The sequence below is a fragment of the Anopheles maculipalpis genome, chromosome 3RL, assembly GCF_943734695.1.
Source record: "Anopheles maculipalpis chromosome 3RL, idAnoMacuDA_375_x, whole genome shotgun sequence".
NCBI lineage: Eukaryota > Metazoa > Arthropoda > Insecta > Diptera > Culicidae > Anopheles > Anopheles maculipalpis.
The window spans coordinates 5,990,814-6,010,964 of record NC_064872.1 but is presented as its reverse complement, the minus strand read 5'-3'; the positions used below and the strand labels follow the sequence as shown (position 1 = coordinate 6,010,964).

The 20,151-nt window shown below is 43.8% G+C and overlaps 3 protein-coding genes across 3 annotated transcripts in view; 1 reads left to right on the top strand and 2 right to left on the bottom strand.

The window, feature by feature from the left end:
* Window positions 1–20,151, top strand: part of LOC126564508 (serine/threonine-protein kinase grp) — a 191,235-nt gene that overhangs the window by 48,213 nt on the left and 122,871 nt on the right. The gene's annotated exons all lie outside the window — the stretch shown is intronic.
* The window catches only part of LOC126564888 (protein phosphatase 1B), a 205,229-nt gene that overhangs the window by 156,914 nt on the left and 28,164 nt on the right, over window positions 1–20,151 (bottom strand). The gene's annotated exons all lie outside the window — the stretch shown is intronic.
* LOC126564862 (clavesin-2-like) lies at window positions 5,915–7,319 on the bottom strand. The gene is made up of 2 exons (XM_050221984.1): window positions 6,715–7,319; window positions 5,915–6,601 (listed from the first exon to the last, which is right to left on the bottom strand). The coding sequence occupies exons 1-2, from the start codon at window positions 7,312–7,314 to the stop codon at window positions 6,059–6,061; spliced, it is 1,143 nt and encodes a 380-aa protein (XP_050077941.1). The 5' UTR covers window positions 7,315–7,319; the 3' UTR covers window positions 5,915–6,058.

The window sequence follows — 20,151 nt, the reverse complement described above, 5'->3', positions numbered from 1 at the left end:
ACATCGAGCGAAAAACAATTTCCGCACCAGAGCAGTTTTTTCGGGAATTTTATCACTGCCAGGGCAAACGCAACAGGGTCAGTCAGTGTGATAGTAGTTTCCATATTTCATTCTCATTTTAAACGTAACCCTATAATTTATCCCATTTCTACTCGTTGCAGATCTTTTGCAGTGATCGTGGTGGGAGATTGGGCTGGATTGACACTTAAACGATCATACAGCATACGAGCTTTTTGGACCGTACATTGTCTGACCGCTCATAAGACCGTGCTACTATTAATGTAATAACTACGCTTACCCGTTATTTAACGCTCAACATAAGAAGTTTTTTGCGGTGACCATGGCAGCGTCTCCTGCTTGAGATTGAGATGATCGTTAACGTTAACGTTGATGCATTACACGTTCATTGTGGCACGTAACGCGTAACAACATCATACGGGTACGGGGGTAGCTTTTCGGCCATACACATAAAAAAACGTGCACTGAAGCAAGCTGAAAGGGCGATCGGGTGGGCAGCATAAAATTACCTTCCACCAGTTCCAACAGTTCCAAAACAAAAACACCAAAAAAGAAAAGCAAGAAAATTGTCCGCCTTGGTAGTATAATATCATTACGTAGGTTTTTGCGCACATTTCATACGGTTCGCGTTCGGCCACATGAACGTATTTTTCGAGCTTTATTAGTAGTGGTGCTTCTCTGCTCGCTTATGTGTGCGACCATTTATTGCTGCCCTATTAGGCGTTGTTTTCTTTGTTACTGATTCACTACTTTACTTCCACTCGGTTCAGCTTGTTGATTATGTTGATGTCCGTCGTTGCTCCAACCAACCAACCAACCAACGACAGCTGGTAAAGCGAAATGTGAACCAAGAACCGGGCGACGGTACTGGCAACATAATAATCTATGCCCCCCACCGAAAGAGGTCGAATCGATCGTACCGAAAACTCTCGCCCTAAGAACAAATATCACCAGCGATCGCTTCCTTCGCTGTGCCGAACTCAAGCACCGCGCGGAACGAACCAAACTCAAAAGGGAAAACACCGGCGAAAAAGAAAAAAAGGAAAATGGCAAAGGCGGAACAGAAATAAAACAGGTCAACATGGTACACTTTTTCGCTGACGCTGAACCGCGAGAAAAGGGCGGCTTTTGAGAGGGACTGGAGACTCCGTCGTCGTGGTTGATTCGTCCGCGTGGAAACAAGTTTAATGGATACTCTTTATGTGGTTCGATTTGGCATCAGTAGAAAAGCAGGGAAAGAGAGAAAATGGGGTAAAGTGAAAGGCACTGCTTCTTTGCTAAGGCTGGTGATCGTGAAGGTCGGTGAAGCTTGACGCGATCTTCGTGATCCTGCAGAATGTATCCTGATCCTAGCATTAAATATTACATTCGCACACAAGGTTCGTCGCTTGCTGCGGCATAAAGTTTTTAGTTTTACGCATTGAAGTCTCCGGATAGAAATGATTTTCTGTTGTTTTCTTCTATAAATAGACACACACATATGAGTTGAAAATGACCACATGTTGCTTAAATTTGCACCTCTTCAACCTCCACCACCATAGCTTACTTTTGCCATTTGCCAAAAAATGTGTCTATTGAATTTTCATTTCATTTCACCCGGCAACGGCACTGGCGACCAGAATCCATAACGAAAACACGCCTCCGACCGTGGCACATCGTTAGCGGATTTTAAAATTGTGATTCACACTGCAAAAACGTAACAACTGTGCTCGGATGCACAGGCCACACAGGCGAGTTGCTGCCGACCACTTTCTTTCTTCCGCTTCTTCTGCCCGATGCTGCTCGAGTGCTGGGCTGTTCGTCCGTTTGCAACGGTACAGCAGAAAAACCTGTACACAAACCATCCGGCGTGGACATTGCCCTGTGCCGAGTATGACTCATTAGGTGTGGAGTCTGCACCGTACAACGCCAAAGTGCATCCGTCTGTAACAATCTGTGCAGTGAAAACAAGCTTCGATCGATCGTTAAGGACCCGTGGGGTGTGATGGTGGGCTAAACCATTAAATGGGACGAAATGTTCCAAACACCCACCACCATCACTAGGCACAGTGCGTTGGCCGGCGTTGGATCTTCGAGCAGGATGATAATGGCTGTAAGAGGGGATGGAGATGAATCACTTGGTCGTTTAATTGACTCTTTTCTCGTTGTTTATCTTTGGTTTCGGATTGGACTTATTTTAACAATAAAATCAATGAAATAAAAATACTATTTTCATTAATGGATGTGTGTATATTCCTCTCGAAGGGAAGCCAAATTTGAAATTATATTTTTGTGGTATGTTTTTTGATCGTTTTCGTCGACCGAATACAATTTGATTATGTTACAAATGCATTTTTTACCGTAATTTACAACAAACAAAAACCCCTAGCTAGCCTACACTTAACGTTTACAACATCCTTCCGTACGCTATGTATTTGCTTTAAACCGCTAAAGTTGTAGCTTTTGTAATAGGAAACACATCTTACCTTCAAGTCCAATAACCGTGTGCTGGTTTTATGTTGTTAGTTGCGCTTTTCTAACATACAGTTTGGGGCAGGTTTCAGATGATTTCACAAAAAAACACCATTTTAGTGGGATGTTTTCAGATGATATGACAATTCTCGCATGCTTAATACAATTGGAAAGAGAGACGTGAACTGTAGAGCCTAACAAAGCAAATGTAGCATTTCCCATGTAAGTTGGAATCATTTTTAGCTTCCATCGAACCATTTGAAGAAGCATCCGAGAATCCGATGCCAGATGCAAGTGATTCGATGGTAACTGAAACCGATTCGAAGGAATATGGGTATTTAAATCCAAACAGTATTCCACAATTGTGATGTCTTCTCAGAATGTCCTATTAGTGTGTTAATCATCTGAAAATCTTACCGTTGAAAGATACAAAAGACTGATCCAAAATACACCTTACAGTAATAATTCGATGAATTCGTAGTACTAGCAAGCAGTACGTAGAGTGAAGTGAAGAGAGAAAAATAGTAAACGCATCCATTCCCTTGCTTTTGTGACTTTTCATACGGACGGATTGACGGGACTAAAGGAATATCATCATTATTATCACCTAAATACATTTTATCTTAAAGCTTCTTATCGATATAATTCTTGATGGAAATCTTTATCTACCTCACATTTTTTTTCCAAAATCGTGCATTCGTTTTGACGCGAGCTCCTTACAGCTAAGGCCACCATTTTTCGTGTTCTATTTTTGATTTTTTAAACTGCTTATTTCTTATATTTCTCTTCTTCAAGTAAATTGAAAAATAATTCTTTACCACTAATGTTCTTGTGCGTTCACACACTTGCTTGCCTTGGGGGTTCAGCTTATTCGAGTGGCATCGTGTAAGTAGTATTACTTTGCGATGCTGTCACAGTCGAGTGGGGCAGACGAGAAACCTGTTATGTTGTTCCCTTACCGATCGATCGGTAGAGCAAGTTGGTTCGGTGAAACCGATGAGTGATTTTGAATTGGAAATTTCAATAGTTCTGCAAGCTTGATTAATATCCTCATTTCTTGTTAAATAGTTAAGTAGTTTACCTATTCTAATAAGCCAAAGAGATAAATACAAATATTGTATTTTTGTAGTCCTTTCTCTCGTTTTTATTGCCACAGTCATCGTTACACAATGTTGCTAATTAATGTTGTGCAGACAATTTCTTATCTCTGTCGTTCCCTCTAACTTTTCTCTCTCTTTCTCTCTCTCTCTCTCTCTCTGCTTGTGGAATTCTTTTTTGCTTTTATCACCATTAAATAAAAAAGTGTCCTCCCAACCCATCCTCCCAACCACGACAGGGCAGCAAAATGTCCCGTTTTGTTTCTTTAACAGCCGGATAGGCGTAATTATCGTTCCGTGCTGAGAGTGCAATTAAGTGCATTCAGTGCACAGTCCTAAGACAGCCTGTCGATATAAGTTTTATCTTCCGGGATAGATAGACTCATTCCCTGTTTGCAAAGATGTTGTTCAGGAAAACTTTTGCTCATTTCCCCAGTCTATCAAATAAGACGGCTCGTAAGGCGGTTAGAAAAGAAAAAGCAGCAAAGGGATAATAAATTGCTGCACCAGCCAAGATGGTGCCAATGCGTATGGCGCCATCGTGTACACCGTAGAGGCGGATCGAACTGAAAAACTAAACGTACCGTACGACATGAAGCACGCAAACGGAATTGATTGCACCACCGTAAAGGTGGCTGAACATTAAAATATGCATGTACCACATTTCGCTGAGCAAAAGGCAAGGTTTACGGTTTTGGTGAAGTGCAAACGAGAAGGGTCGTTTGCGACTACGAGGGCTACAGCGAAGGGTGGTTGGCTGCATTTAATGAACCGTTTGCTGAGGCCTGTAGACTTGGGAAAAATGTTCTACAAGGCCATATGGTCGTTGTGGTTGAGCTAGAGTTGATAACGCTGAGAGTGGATAAGTTTAAGTATTTAAATTCTTTGCTAGTCTAAAGAGACAAAAACCGCATGCACCCGCATTAAAGGTGCAAACGATATTTTTTCTTCATCGTTCGCCCTCATTAGGACCGTCACTGGCACTAAGTAAGTCACGCGTAGCGACTGTCGTCTCTCTCCATGTTTCTCAAGAAAGCCGAAGCCTTTCTCCCCCAAAACAAACCCAGTACGGTCACGCGTGTATCACATTACTGACCGCCTTTTTGTTTTGTCCGTATGCGATCGTCATCACCATGGCACCGACTCTCTGCTGTCCAGTTGCAGCCAGCACGCACGCACCCTGGGTTAGGGTGAATAAAGCGGAAATTATCCTCACAACCAACCAACCGCCTCACCCTAACCTACCATTGCTTGGTGAAGTTAGTGTAGAAAGGACATCAAGTTGAAAGAGAGACACCCTTTCCCAAAAAAGGGGACTCGCACTTGTGCAAAATGGACCAACGAACCACTGCCCTGTCCCATAGAAGGCCAACGAGGTGCAGTGATTCGATATGAACGCGCGCGCGCGCACACACAAACACCCTGCGTCCAATGGTGTAACCTTGACCATCGGAAGTGGCGTGTGCGTTTAAGACGGACTCTGGCAGGAAGGTAACAACCAGAAGGTCGTGGACACGTTTGTGCCGATGACTCATGATCGGTACACGAATTGGGACAGGTAAACAGGTTCACAACAAAACGCAAGTGTTAGTGTTAATCAAGACGCTTTGCAAGACGTTCACGTTTCTTGACTTGGAAGAAGGCGTTAGCTACGTGCTGGAATGACCGTTCCGTAGCTGCTCTTCAATTGAGATCTTTTTCAATTCCCAAAAAATAAAAAAATAATTTCAAAGATTGATAATCAACTTGAAACAAAACAGACCGAAATTTAGAATACCTCAAAAAGCGATCCTAAAAAAATTATTAGATACATGTCGGTGCCAAGATCACATTCCAACTTCAAGAATCGATCGAGATGGCATAAAAGAGATCCTCAGAAAGATCTATCCCAAAATTAGCGATTGGATACTTTCAGGTTCCAAGGTCCTGACCTTCTTCTTCAAGTTGAACCTTCAGGCAACACGTCACAAATCTGTATCTTAATACTTGAAAGATACTAAAAATGGAATACTTTTAGTCGCTTCACAACCTGATGCACAATTCAATCTAATTGCAAGAACAGGAAAGAGATAATGCACGGGAAAATACCCTTTTTTCGTTCAATAAATACGAGAGAGAGAATGAGAGAGAGAGAGTGTGAGAGAGAGAGAAAGCAATCAAACGGAGAGAAAGAACTTGTCCTTAAGCAAGCTTCACATTCAAAGCTTCATGCGACATCTGCTCGAATTTTTGTTCCAAATGAGGATACATCAGCATGCGTTACCCTTCTGGAAGTGATAGTTTGGTGCCTGTTCTTTTTGTCCCTTCCCTTACACACAACTCCTACCACCGCTAATCCTTTCCCCTCCTTACCGTACGACAGCCGGTTACCACCAGGAACGTTTCTGTACCTGATATGAGATCATCATAGCGCAGTGCTGACCACCGTCGGTCATCGAAACGATCCAGTCTTTAGCGGGCTGCACATTCAGCAGCGCTACCACGTTGCAGTGTCACAAATCACACCCACCGGCACCGGTCGTCACGCCTAGCAGTGTGTTTGTGGCCGGATCGTTCGCTTTCGCCGTTAGGACACCGATCTTGACGGCGGCTGCTTTGGTGGCCGCTTTCAAAAATTCGGCCCCATTCGTTGACGACAGCGAGGAAGGTGGCGATGGCGAGCGGGACTGTGCTGGGGTTAGGTCGGCCCCTTTCCGATGGTTACCGACGGTCGGTACGAACTGGGCCGGTGTTTTGGTGTAGATCTGCGTCTGGCTGAGACAATACGAGGGTGCCGGTTTGGTGACGGTTTGACTGGATTCGAGCAGCTCGTGGTACCAGTTGAGCGGATTGAAGGTGGGCCCTTCACCACCGAGCTCGGTTGGCAGGATGTCCCGGGCGACGCAATCGTGCAGGGTGGACAGATTGCTGCCGTGAAGCTTTATCCGATCGCGGGTTTTTTCCTTCAGGAAGGGTCGAATGACGGCCAGAGCTGCCTCGACGTACCACGGCTGGCCGATGAAGTGGATCGCTTTAAATCGTACCGGAAAGCAATCCTAGTAGGTGGAGAAAAAAAAGATAGTAAGTAGGTTAGTTTCCCATTAGAGGGCGCCACCAATGATTTTCTTCAATTTAATTACCACGTGCAAGAAGTTTCATTCAAACCTACCTGTAGTCCTTCGATCATCAGCTTCAACACCTTCGGATTCAAGTTCGACGACTGCCGGAATGTGAAGTTGGTCCAGTCGACGATCGCAATAAATCCATTCGCCTGATTCTGCTTATCCTCCAGCAGCTTCTCGATCGTGAGCAACATCGCCCGGTACACAGTGACTAGTGAGTAGGACGCATAGTCCCAATTGGCGGTAAAGAAAACCAGCACCTTACGCCCTCTCCGGTCCCGATTCGGTAACACGCCCGGGAATCCATCCCGCAGCGCAATCTGTATCGTCTCGTCCAACACTGACAAACGCTGCAAGATGGCCGCATTTCGCTGCCGGTACGCGTGATAGTTGATGATCAGCTGGAACGCCTCGTTGACGTTAAATTTGCGTGCGTACAAAAACCTAAAGAGAAACTCATCGTCCTGAAAGCAGGATTTGTCCTTGAGTGCATAATCTCTACTCGCACCGATCAATTCCTTCAGCGCGATTAGTGCCCGGCTACGGTCGGTCGGTTCATTCCGGTTAAAGCCAAGCTTTAGCTCCGATATGGTCAGATTGTGTCGGTACCGATTGTTGGACCACTCGAAATCACAAATGTCCGACATTTTGTGTGCGTGTTGCTTCTTGCTTTCAGCTACGAACCCAGCTTCTTTCACCCACGAACTTTGGTCCTGTCGGGCGGCTCTAACGAGTAAATCCGGGTATTCTTAGGGAACCACACCCTACTTTTTTGTTGACGTTGTTGGTTCTTAGTGTGAGAGGGATTTTAGAATCAGATTAACACCTTTTGCGCGCTAGACGGGTTTGTTTATCTCATTTTAGTTTTGTTTTGCTCGTCCTGCTTGCCTGTTTTATTTGGTAGATTTTGTCTGTTGAACCAAATCATTAGTGCAACATCGAAACAGTAATCCAGTTTAATGCTTGTGCAAATCCATCGTGAGTCGCTGCTTAAGGTGAGCACTAGAATGAGTGGGAAGTAAAGAAAAAAAAAAAACGAAACATGAATTCCACGGCTGGACGGAATATCTACGACGCTATATTAGGATCGTTATCTGCTTTATCGCGAACAGCTTAGTTGCGATAAAATAATTGATTTCTTTTTTTACGGGAAAAGCGGTTGGAGGGATTTTTTAGAAATATTTATGCGCTGTTTTAAATTCAAAACATGCATGCTTTAAAGCTGTTTTAAGTGTACAATACGAAACATATATTCGGCCTGGAAGAAGCCTATAGTAATGTTTGTAGTAATTAAAGTGTAAGGTCGATATATCGATATGCGAAAATCTATTCAACACAAGCGGTGTTGACAATACGGTACTGGACCGTAATATTCAATTGTAAATAAATAAGTAAATAACAGCTGCTCTTAGAGATTTGTTATACAGTCTATTTACAGTGCAAATAATGTCCAATATTCCCCTGTGACCATTCAAACACATTTTCTCTCAAATCTTCTAAATCTGCAGATCTGATTGCTTAGAAAATTGAGTCATAAAGTCAACACGCTTGGTTTGCTTAACCTCACCCCCGTAGAATGCTGCACTAAAGCTTCCCAAACCAGTGTTAGTCATCCCGTAAGTAGTGTCTTTGTTCGTAACGCTGCTGCTGCGGTACGTTAACATAGAAATCATTGCTGGAATAATTGTAGACCATTGCTTGGGGAGCAATAGGCTTGCCTTACTCTTACTTTCCCTATGCAATCATGCACAGAAAGATTGTGTTTCCTCATCAATACGTCCATTAGCAAATAAAAGGGCCGAGTGGAGCAGAAAAACAAGCCAGAAACAATAGCATTAGAGTCACACAGGTGCTCTATGCTCTATGTAGGAGTGAATTTGGAATTTTCCCTCCTTGTGCTAAAGTGTCGCATTCCACGTTGGACGAGATTGCGAGTGCAAACTGCACCTGCAATGACATAATGCAGCGTTGTGTAGAAGAAGGTCTTTTTTTACTGTATATTGTTAGTGAGAACCGCCGTACTTGAATGAAACAGCAGCCCATACACACACAGGGTGTTTTTGCTGACCCATCGGAACCCCTGAAGAAACCAATTTGCCAGAGCCTGGCCACGTAATTCCATACCGTTGCAACCGTTGGACGGATTTACTACGCTGTGCCGAGTGAAATTGCGCTTAAAAACTACACTACAAAAAGGTGGTTGGTGCATTAAAAATGTATTTACCATTAATGAGAAAAAGCTCAGCTCGAACAAATTGATGCACGGGCTTGATGCTAAGCACCAAACAAACGAAAAGAAAAGCCATATAAAACGATTTACATTCACGTAGTGCTAGCAAAAATTAATCAGTGTATTCGCAGAACTGGTTCAGGATGAGATGAATTTACACACGCACATAGACAAAAACAAAACGTTTTAAATCGAATCAAACTTTTTACCTTTAACCGATAACCCTCTACAAAGGTACAAAGGCAAAAGTCCCCAGTCTATTTTAATCTCGTGCTTCAAGACACCCTAAACGTGCAAAAGAGCCACAGGAATGATAACGCATTAAAAAACAGCCTTTTTTTTTCAAACAATGCAACCAAGACGGAAGGAAATAAGACAAAGTTTGATCGATAGAGAATAGGGCAAGTTTTAAAGTTTTGCAGTCACAGCACAAATAGCAATCCAAAAGATGAAACTGATTGTAATGCAAAAAACAGCTGCAATTATAGTTGAGAGTTGCGAAATACTGTAATGGCACATTTGTTTTTTGTTCTTATTTTGTTTGACATGGTTCAACGCAGTCAAGCTGTCTTCAAAAGTGTTTCATGGCAAAATTATTTTCAAACAAAATGCAACTAATTTATTGATCAATCTAAACAAATATTAAAACCGGGTATGCCCGGGATACGGCAAAGAAAAAGGAGGGAATGCCTTATCAATATGTTTATACAATTTATTCATCACAAGGGGTGTTCTGTTATAACTAATTGTAAATAAATAAAGAAATAAAATAAATGAATATTAAAAATGTTTTAATGAAGGTTAGTTAGTAGACGGAATTTTTTTTTATCTGAGTGGCATACAGGACTTCTCCCCGACTAACTTTTCAACTACAAGCAAAGGAGCTACAAGTAGGAAGAACAAACATATAGGGGACGTAAACAGAGGTACTCTTCCAAGCGAATCTCACTCTTGAGACAAATATGAATCAGTTTTGAAGAAATCCGGTTAGACTTTTCTACACGAAGTTTTATATTTATGCCTAATTTATGTTATTGAATTATCTCTTTTATTTCCAATGTTTAAACCACACAAACACGCAAACAATCGAGTCATTATCCTTAGAAAAAACCACTCCAACATCACTTATAAACAAATCAACCAATTTATAAGCACTTAAGCTGTGTAGAATCGCGCTCCAGTAAAAGCATCCGTAAATCACCTTCAGCAGCGTGAGACCTGCAAGGAGGCCCGTGTGCGTAGGAGACCAAAAACAACACTTTGACACACACCTTTCGGAGCCAATTTACATATATGCCTCACATGCATCTGAGTCTGAATCGTGCTCATTGTACTATTGCCACCGCGACACTAGCAAATGAGATCATCACGATCGTACAGCGAGTGTGTGGTGTGTAGTAAAATGTGAAGCTAAAATTATTAACTCCATTTTCTGTCCGAACACTTCTTCATGCCTCGGGGTGTAGCCGGTTTGACATGAGAGAATATGAGCATTCATTTTAAAATAGTCAATGTAACGCCTTAGCTAAAGGGGAGTTGATTTTCCGGCATTCGATTTGCATTCGGATTGCTTTTTAATGAGCGAATTAAACTCCACGCGTGTCATACGACCGCGCGAGATGTGTGAAGAAAGCTCATCGGATGCGGATGGGAGTATTAACAACACTCTCCTCACCCGGTGACTCATCCATTCGTATTCGATTTCGTTTTGTCTAGCTGGTTTTTGCTTGGGGAAGGATGAATCACTACAACAAACTAGCTCTAGAGCGCAAGTAAATACACCCTCCGTACGGAAGTAGATTCCAAAATGGATAAAGAGGAACTTCCCTAAATGGACAGTGCAGTGAAACTTCACGTCCATACAGTTTGAAGCTTGTTTACGTACGTGTTCTTCCCTGTTTACGTGGTGCAAGTTCCATTCCGGTTGCAAGACTGTGTGGCCATAATTGTTGGCTGAATGTCTGGAACCGTCCTAAACAAGCAAATTTACAACAGGGGTTTTCAGGTTATACTTCTTCTTCTTCTTGGCTTAACTTGGCTTACTAGACCACGTAGTTGGATAGTCAGACCACACTACGGGGGGACGGTCCGGATGGGATTTGAACCCCGGTCCTGACGTTTGTAGACCGGCGCCGCTGTCGCCTACACCACCGGGCCGCCCTCAATTATATATTTTTTTAATTAAAGCGCGTTATATAAATTTCCGTCATTGGCCTACTTTGACACATTTCAAGCAGCAATGTCTGAATTAAATTCAAGGGAACCTCTGAGTCAGACATGTAGAATCCCAATTTTGAACCCAGTAAAACCCTGCAATTCTGAACCTGCAATGTGCATTGACCATGTAATTGCAGTCATTATGCGTAAATTTTTTTTTTTATCTGTACAGCAAGAAGTCTGTTGCTTGATGGTCGATTTGAGTTCCTGTGAGGGCTTATTCTAATGGGCTGGTTCTGTTTGCTTTACCAGAATTAATTTAAAGAAAGAAAACGGATCAATAAAACCCATTCCTGCACCATAAATTGCACACAAAAAAAAACTCAAACAAATCTCGCCCGAACGGGGAGGATTTTACCATCGATTACGGTTGCAAATGAATATCTGTGTGCGTGTGTGAGTTATTGTTGGCCAACAGCCAACAAACAAATCCGTACTCCATCTGATGTACGATGATGAACGATCCATCTGACAGATGGGCACGCTGCAAATGTGCAAGCATTTTCAACTCGTACTGACCAAACAAATGTCAATTGCATTCCTCTATTTGAAACCGTGCTGTCCATCCCTTGCTTCCAATTTCACTTTCCTGTTAAAGTTAAATGGGTCATTTCCACTCCTTCCTCACAAACGGTTCCGGTCGGTTAGACGTTTTTGTTTCCTCCCCAATTCAAATCCAACCGGTCTCCTGTCGGTCAGTTTGTGCTACTGTTGCAAGCTTCCAAAAAGGGTGACCGAAAAACCTCAATAAAATTACGACTTACCCTCTCGGAGCACGTTTCAGTGCAAGATTAGCTCCACAAATTAGTGACGATTCTTTTCCTCTAGCGCTAAAGACAGTATGCGACACCACACAAACGAACCTTTCGCCATGATTCATGGTGGGCGCACAAAGAAGACGATTAAATGTCGTCCAAAGGTAGCTTGAATCGCTCTTCCCGTCCTCACGATCGACGACTTTACGTGCTTTTCGGGGTGGAAAGCTTTTTTCTTGTCTAGGGAAAAGACAGAGAAAGGGCACGTTTCGCGTGCCATCTGCACGTTAAGAAAAAGCACAAACTCACGCCAAAAAGGTTTTAAGGGCGGAAGTGCAACTCGATGCAGGCATTAGGCACCTTATGCAACGGTTACTTACTCTCCACATAAGAGAAGAAAGATAGAAATGGTCATGATAAAGCGGGGTTAGCCAATATTGCACTTCCAGGGTGCAGAGGTTTCGCAATTAAATTGTGCAATTGTCCTCCAACAGCAACAGCTAGAGGTAGACCTCCGGAAGCAATCAATCATCAAAATTTCAAATCTATTTCCGATCAATTTTCAGCAGCACTTTCTTCCGATTTTCCCGCAACGAGCGGCAGGTTGTGATGAAATTGCATTTTTATCTAACTCGATACTGATAAGATTAGACCAACGCGTTCGATTAGGGAACGGAACGGGGACTCTAGGGAGGCCCCATATTTGTAACTTTATTTTATCTTTCATGTCAGTTGTGTAACTAGTTGCTGCCAGCTGGGGAGAAGGAGGGATTTTTTTAAAGAAACCACCCTTTTTTATCAGTTACCAACGGGTGTTTGCTGGGAGGAAATAGTTGCACCCAACTTTTGAACCGCACCTGGGAACTGATAAGGAGTTTAAGCTAAACATAATGACTAACCGTTGACTTAGTGTTAAGGTAGAACAGTTGAGCAAAAAGGAAGGTTTACGAAATTGGTGTAAAAATGACAAATAAGTAGTTCCGCAGTGAAGATTAAGCTAGTCTCTTTTTCTTCTTTTTTCGGTCAAGTCGGACTGCAGTCCTCCATCATCGACTGCATCCGTTTTCCTTCTCCACACGCCCTGATCTATCACATACCATCCAGTACTCGCAACCGTAGAGGGCTAGATCGAGATCATCAACGTCAATTGATACTCTGCTTCCGAGACGTGCTCTACAGTGGCCGGTTTTCTCACAAAATACCTCTCCCCCAGACAGCAGCTTCTATGCGGTAAGGCCCTCCTCCAGAAGTTTAAATCCTGGGCATTTATCACGGTCACACGGAGATAAATAAATTGCATACTTTCAGGCGCTTTTTTAAATGACTCTTGTAAAGCCAAATTTCTACAACTCAAACTTTTCTTCAAAAACTCTTATTTTTAACATAATTTTTGCATAAGAAATACTCTTACAAACACCCAGCATGCAGCATCAATTATTCCAATACAACCTGTCCACATGTCGCCACGCTGTGTGGCGTCTGTATGACGGCGCAAAAATGTCGTCCTTGAAGGTGTAACATTACTGCTACTGCTCCCCCGACCCTTTCCCCTTGCCAATCAATTATCACACTCACTGATGATTACCGTGGGGTGGTGTCGCCACCCCGACCACCACCGGTGCTTTGTCAAATGTACACACGATGGTTTGTAACCGGTTTTTGCGCTAAAGTTCTAGCGCAAAACGTCGCAGTGTAACGGCTTTCCGGTGCGTGGAGCGTACGGCTAATACTCGAGAAGGATAAGAAGAAGAAGGGAAAAGCAGTGTCGCGTAATAGCGATAGGAATTCTATGCACCTGCACCCCTTTAAGGTTCTAATCAAGATCATACGCACGCATAGACAGATCGGTGAGTGGAGAGTTGCTGGTGAATGACTATTCCTTGCCTAGAGCGATACAACTCGACGTGTTTAAGTGGTACGTTCTAGTGTGAAGCATTTCGATAGTAAACTCTGCAATCAATATGTAAAGGAGAGCGCCACCGTCTCGATAAATCGCCCCAGACACAAGAGTGTGTCCTCAACGGCATAACCGGCGTGTCTGGTCGGTCAACCAGCCCACACAATCGCGCGTGGTCGGATGCTGGCATGCTGCAAGAATTGTGCATTAAAAGATTGTCCGACACCCGGGGTGATCCACTGCGTAGGATGGGCTGCCCTCGCTGGTTTGGCTGATAATCTCACGCTCTCCTGATCGCCATAGCTAAATAACTGGAAGCTGCGATGAAAACACCTACTCTCGTGGACCAGGTCATGGACACACATCGAACAAGTTCTTCGAATTCTCACATTGGTACTTGCGGATAGTAATTACCGATCACGTACAGTGGGATCTTGTCTTTTCTCGCACCATAAAAGGTTTAAGTGAGCTATATTTTGAGCTATATGTGTCCATAATCGATCTTGAAGCTCTTATTTTATTGCGAAAGATCTCGGACCAACACCTCTGGTCCGACCTCAGTATCTCCTGTATTGTTTCGTACCGCCAGGTTTCCAATTAAAGTTTGCAAGTCGCCAACGCGTTCCGACGAGCAACGTGGCGCAGGTTGCTCTATTGCCGCGGTGAGGCAGAACGTCTCACGAGAACGTAATATAATGATGATGATTCATTTCAACGAACTAAGTGTGCTTCTGTACTGTACCGGTTCGGGGTCAATTAGATCTCACGAGAAAATGGCACAAAACACACACAAACAGCCACCTCCCGGTCCAAGGTTTTTGTGCCGAGAGTTGCGTCCGACGGCGAGAACAAAGAGCATCCGGCGCGGGGCATGGCTGGGGTAGAATCGCAAGACCTTGCATCCGAGAGGCCTGATGAAGAATTCTGAATCGATCGACAGCCAGATTCGCCAAGGTAACGCACGGCAAGAGCGGCTGTTTGAGTGTTCCTCATGACATGATTCTAGACAACCGCAGCAACAAGCTTCACTCCACAGCGCCCACAAATGACACACCCGGTAACGTTTTGATGCTTGTTTACTTTGTCATTGCGTTGCCTTTTTTGCAATGAAACCTTATGACAAACAGTGTTGCTGGAGTTGCTCTGTCTGCTATTGTGTGGTCGTGGATCAGATTGCCGGGACGAGATGTCAAAATGCAATGGCAAGTTAATGAGCATGGAGACGGTTCCAGCCGTTTACATCAAGACAAGTACCACCACTGAACCGTTCGGGAATACAATCCCACCCTGATCAAGGTCATAGATCCCGGTATACCGACCATTCCAGATGGATGTTTGAAGGGGGTAGGTTTGAGCTTAAAAGCACACAACAAAACCCACCATTGTATCTAATGTGATTTGTGCTGGCGATGGCGAGTAAGCTTAATTGATCATCAATTGATCAGCATGGTAACACGATAACGAGCTCCTCCATAACGCCAAAAAGCAAACGGGGGATACCAAGAACGGTGCAAGAACTCGCCGCAAGAGCTCGGAAAGTAATTACACACCTAACGTGAGATTCACACAATGCGGAACCGAAAAACTGATTCCATTTGTGCCGGAGCAGTTATCAGTTCAAGCAGATCGATTCAGTCGGTTCGAGAGTTTCGGAGATCGTGGCGAACGCGATCGCTCACCATCCCCACACCTCAAGCAAAAGAGTGCAAGTCAGCATGACCGCTACTACAAGGGCACGAAAATTCTGGTTCTCACACGAGTATCGAATGCTCCGATGTTCCGAGGTTCAACACTCTAAGCGCTATTGAAGTTCTTTGGCTTCACGGGCGATTGCGGTTTATTTATAGCCAACTTTACAGCGCAATTTCAAAATAGTGTGAGCACAATTATTGGAAAGCCTCGATTAGAGTGGAATGTTTCGGGATTCCATTCCACCCCGCATGTAAAGCTAATAACGATCATCTCCTACTGCACACGAAGCATTGGAAAATTGGAACATGCAGCTTATCCGATTGCGTAACTGGCTGGCTCACCACCGGCTCGGGTTGATTGAGCCCGGTCACTAGAGCATGCACAACGTTGCACAAGCACAAGCTTACCCAACGATGTGTGGCGGGCGTGATTCATTACAGCGTTTGTGGCGGCGGGAATCAAAATAGAAGCCACACAAAGCATGTTTATTGATGTGATGAAATCATGGAAGCATGCAATTATGGAACGATAAGCCGCATGCTTTAAAAAAGAGCTTCAATAAACTGCATGTATGAGTTTCCAAAAAACGAAAATAAAAATATCGGAAGTCAGCTAGCGATGGTGACAATCGAGAAAGTCAAGTTTTGGGCAAAGGTAAACAAAAACCTTGCCAACGTGCCCCATTGTTCGGTGGGATTTTTGCCATCATGCCGACGATGGTCAAGGTCTCTCGCCCTCTCGACAGTGGTTGGCACAATGCGAACCTGCGTTCGAGGTTGGAGCACACCACACCACCTCTCGGATGCTTGGATCAGATAACCTTGGTGGGTTAAATGGAGGTAATTAAGGGGGCTTTTTTTGGTGGCAGAATGAAGACCGATGAAGCTTAGATGTCTTGTCAGCGAAGGGCATCTTGAGATGAGTTTCGCAAGGTGTCTTCTAACTGATATTCAATGGACTAAATTGCACCACCTTGTCCACCGTTCCTGGCTAATTAATCTCGTTACTTTGTATGCTCTCCCTCCCATTCTCCGGAAGCTCCGACGTTGCTCCAGATTATAAAACCCTTGAACACCTCCCATTATGAACATGGACGGTGTGAGTCCTAATTAAAAAGTCCATCCCTAGCTGTGTAAATATGCAGATTACTCTCTCTCTCTCTCTCCCTTTCTGGCTCGTTATTGGCACTCCCCACCCGGAAGGAGGGCAAGCAATGTCGAATTGGCTCCTGTGGAGGCTTTTCCTTCCTCATTATACATCCTGATGCCCTAATTCCCTTCCTAAAAGTAGGCTAAAGCAATGCCGCTGAGTACGACTGGGCCATTAAAAAGGAGGACAATCTTATGCACCACTGCGTGCCATTATAAAATAATGTTTGCCAGTGGAAAACATAACACACAAAAAAGGGCTCCCAACAGTACAGTGAGGTTTTCGTTCCTCAGGAAAAATTTATGTACACGGGTTCAATGTCTATAAACGCTATTTCGGGGTAGACATGGAAAAGTGGAATTTCGCAAGGAAAGGAAAGCAACGCCAAACACACACATGTGGGCGTGTTGGATGCGCCGGCAACAAAAAGCCCACACATTCGGAGCGTTGTGGGCGCCAACTGTCTTCACACACGCCAAACGTCAGCTTCCGATCGATTTAGTTTGTTTTTTGCTTTCGTTTGTTTGGAACAGTTTCAAGAGTGAGCCCACATGGGGACACATTATTTCACAACGTTTGCTATTTCTGCATATTGCAGGAAGCTGTCGAACCGTCGATCCATTATCCATCCCATTAGATACTATCCTAAGAGATAATGGGAGGCAGTTTAAGAAATAAATTATCAAACACGATAGGTCAACCATAGTCACTAGTGCTTTCAGGCGGCACAACTTTAACATTCCTTATCGCCAGGGGAAAAAAAATCCTCCCAAAAAGAAAAAGCGCTTCTCAGGTGAAGCCTGCTGCAAAACGGAAAAACCTGTTTCCTTTGGCCAGCCATGTCTGACAAACGGTAGGAAGACGAGCCTCGCCAAGGCATTGGCAAACGTGAAGTATTCGCGAATGTAAGAAATGGAAAGAATGCTTCGGGCAACAACTTTTAGATTTTCGGACATCACCCTGACACCCTGCCGACTCCGCAGGTCCTGCTGTCTAAAGCGCATGATCACGTTTGATCGTTTTCGGAACGATCGGTAAGATAAATCGCTGTATGTGTCTGTGATGGTAGAACTCTGCGCCTTTCCTTTTCCTTCCCGGTGCAATTATTTTCACTTCCTTCCCCCTATTAGAAATCGAGCCCCAAAAAACAAGTTCTCCCTTAGGGTGTTTGTGTCCGTGTGTTGCGTTGCTTTAAAACGATCACGCAACACAATCAACTCCTATTCTGTTCTGTTTTTTGCTTCCATTTTTTAACCCCGGTAAAGCTTATTATTGACAGACTCACAGAGTTCCACAAACACACAGAGACGCGTCCAAAATGGTTCCGCAGCTTCCCGCGGGCGGTGAGCTGAACGAAACTGCGGACCGCGGTGTGTGTAGGAACGATCGCGACCGTATGTTTGATCGTGTTTGCTGTCTTTGGTGTTGTCTTATTCTCTGGGGGTTGGGGAATTCTTCTTCTTTAAGTACCTCCCCCGAGAAGGTCGAGGTCGTCGTCGTGTGCATTCACTTCATTCATCTGAGAGTATCGCGAGATCTCTTGGTTCTTTCATTCCTCGGCACCAGATAAATGGAGAAACTTCTCATTGGTAATAACACTGGCGTTCTTTGCTCGTGTTGACATCAGATGCCAGAATTAGAAAGCTTCTCGAGATATGTATCTACTTGAATAGGCAAAAAGAGTGTTTTCAGTGATGGATGAAGCATGGACTGAATAGAACATTTACGATCAACTCTGTCCAAAACTCTCAGAATTATTTCATGTACATGATCTCACCATGGTTCAGTGAATTTTATTGGTCACGTCATGAGAATGGAACCGGACAATCCATCCCATAAAATCGATCTAAATATGTAAACGAGAGCTCTCAAAAACTGTGACCGGTATCAAAGGCCACTTCTGCCATTTTTTTCCTGTCTGCAACTGAAATCACTATCACCAGACTAGGCCAGAAAAAAACTCTCTTATTATTATGTTAAAAGCGTAAGCCTTTTTTCATGACCACAAATTGTAATGGGACAGTCTGTCGGCAAAACTCTTAGTGCTCGGGCACAAAAATTGACTCACAAAAATGTCACATACGGTCGTTTATCGTGGACTTCAAAAGGAAAAAATGGTGCCACACTGAATTCACCGAGCTTTGGAGAGGTCGCACGGGGTCTGTTTCGGCTTTTTTGTGGATTTTCCTTGGTGGATAATTTCCAGATAAAGTTGTACATTAAACTTTCACACGTCAGCGTCAAACAAACGTGTTCCCTTTGGAAAAAAGCAAGCGTTCCAGTTTGCTTTTTTTTCTACATTTGGAACAAAACAACTACGCATGTAACGCATGTACTGTATAAGTTGATACTATTTGTAAGCTGTCTAATTACCTCGCCAGCAGCAGCAGTAGTAGAAGCGGGCTGTCTGAGTCCAGGGGAAGTTGATGTAATCGTTTTTGTGTCCCTTCCTTTCCTTCCCCCTTTTCACCTAGCTTCCAGGATCAGCGGAATAGTGCAAGTGCAACGTGCTACAACACAGGCGGGGCAATCTAGTAGACGGAGACGGAGGCTCACACCACACTATACTTTTCCCGCGTACACGTTGAGCACACGTTGGCTCTCATCGTTTGATGCCAAGCGTGGAAAAATAACGATATTACCAGCGTTAGTACCCTGGCTTGCCACACACACACACAACCGGTGGTGCGGGGAGGTTAGGAATAATGTCAAATTGATTGCTTGATTTAAAACGGTGAAGCTTCCGAAGCTTTTTTCAATCTATTTCAAGCAATGCATGTGTGCAGTCGTCGTTCCGTTCCGGATGTAAATAATGTGGCTTGTTGTTTGCACATGTTCCGCTGGCGTTCGTTATTTATACACCGTACAACATCACACAAAGGGCAACACAAAATACGCAATAGCTTTATAGCTTAACAATCGAATCAATTATGCTTGAGGTATCTCAATTATTAACGCACATTTACACTTTCGAGATTGAGCGGCACACTACTTTTCGTACGATCATTCATATTACTAATCGACGCACACAAAACAAGACACACTACTCACATATGCTTACGTATCATCCGATGTACACGTTTTCACGCGTACCACGCTCAAGCGGGAAGGGCTACATAGGTTTATCGTTGTGGAAAATAGTTGTCCACGAAACCTTCGAAATCGAACTTTACCCGTCAACAGACTACGCGCGTATAAGCGCAACACACACACGCGTTCGCCGATGCGCTTGCGAAAAGGGAAACGTTTTTTTTTTGTTCAACGGACGTAGAAAACGTGACTGAAGCGCGCACAAGCTAGCATTACCATTCGGTTCGGATGTTTCTCGGAAACTGAAGGGAATAAAAGGTGGACGATTCTACTGGGTATACGCAAGCAGGCGGTTCAACCGGCAAGACCGGTCTCGCGAAGGAGACGCTCTCTCGCCAATGGTTCACTCTCGAAGAGAAGGACCGTGTTAGTTTTCCAAAAGTATTTTTTATTAGATATTTAATTACTATGAGTGAAAGACTATTAGTTTGTCAATATTATTAAGCAATTTAAG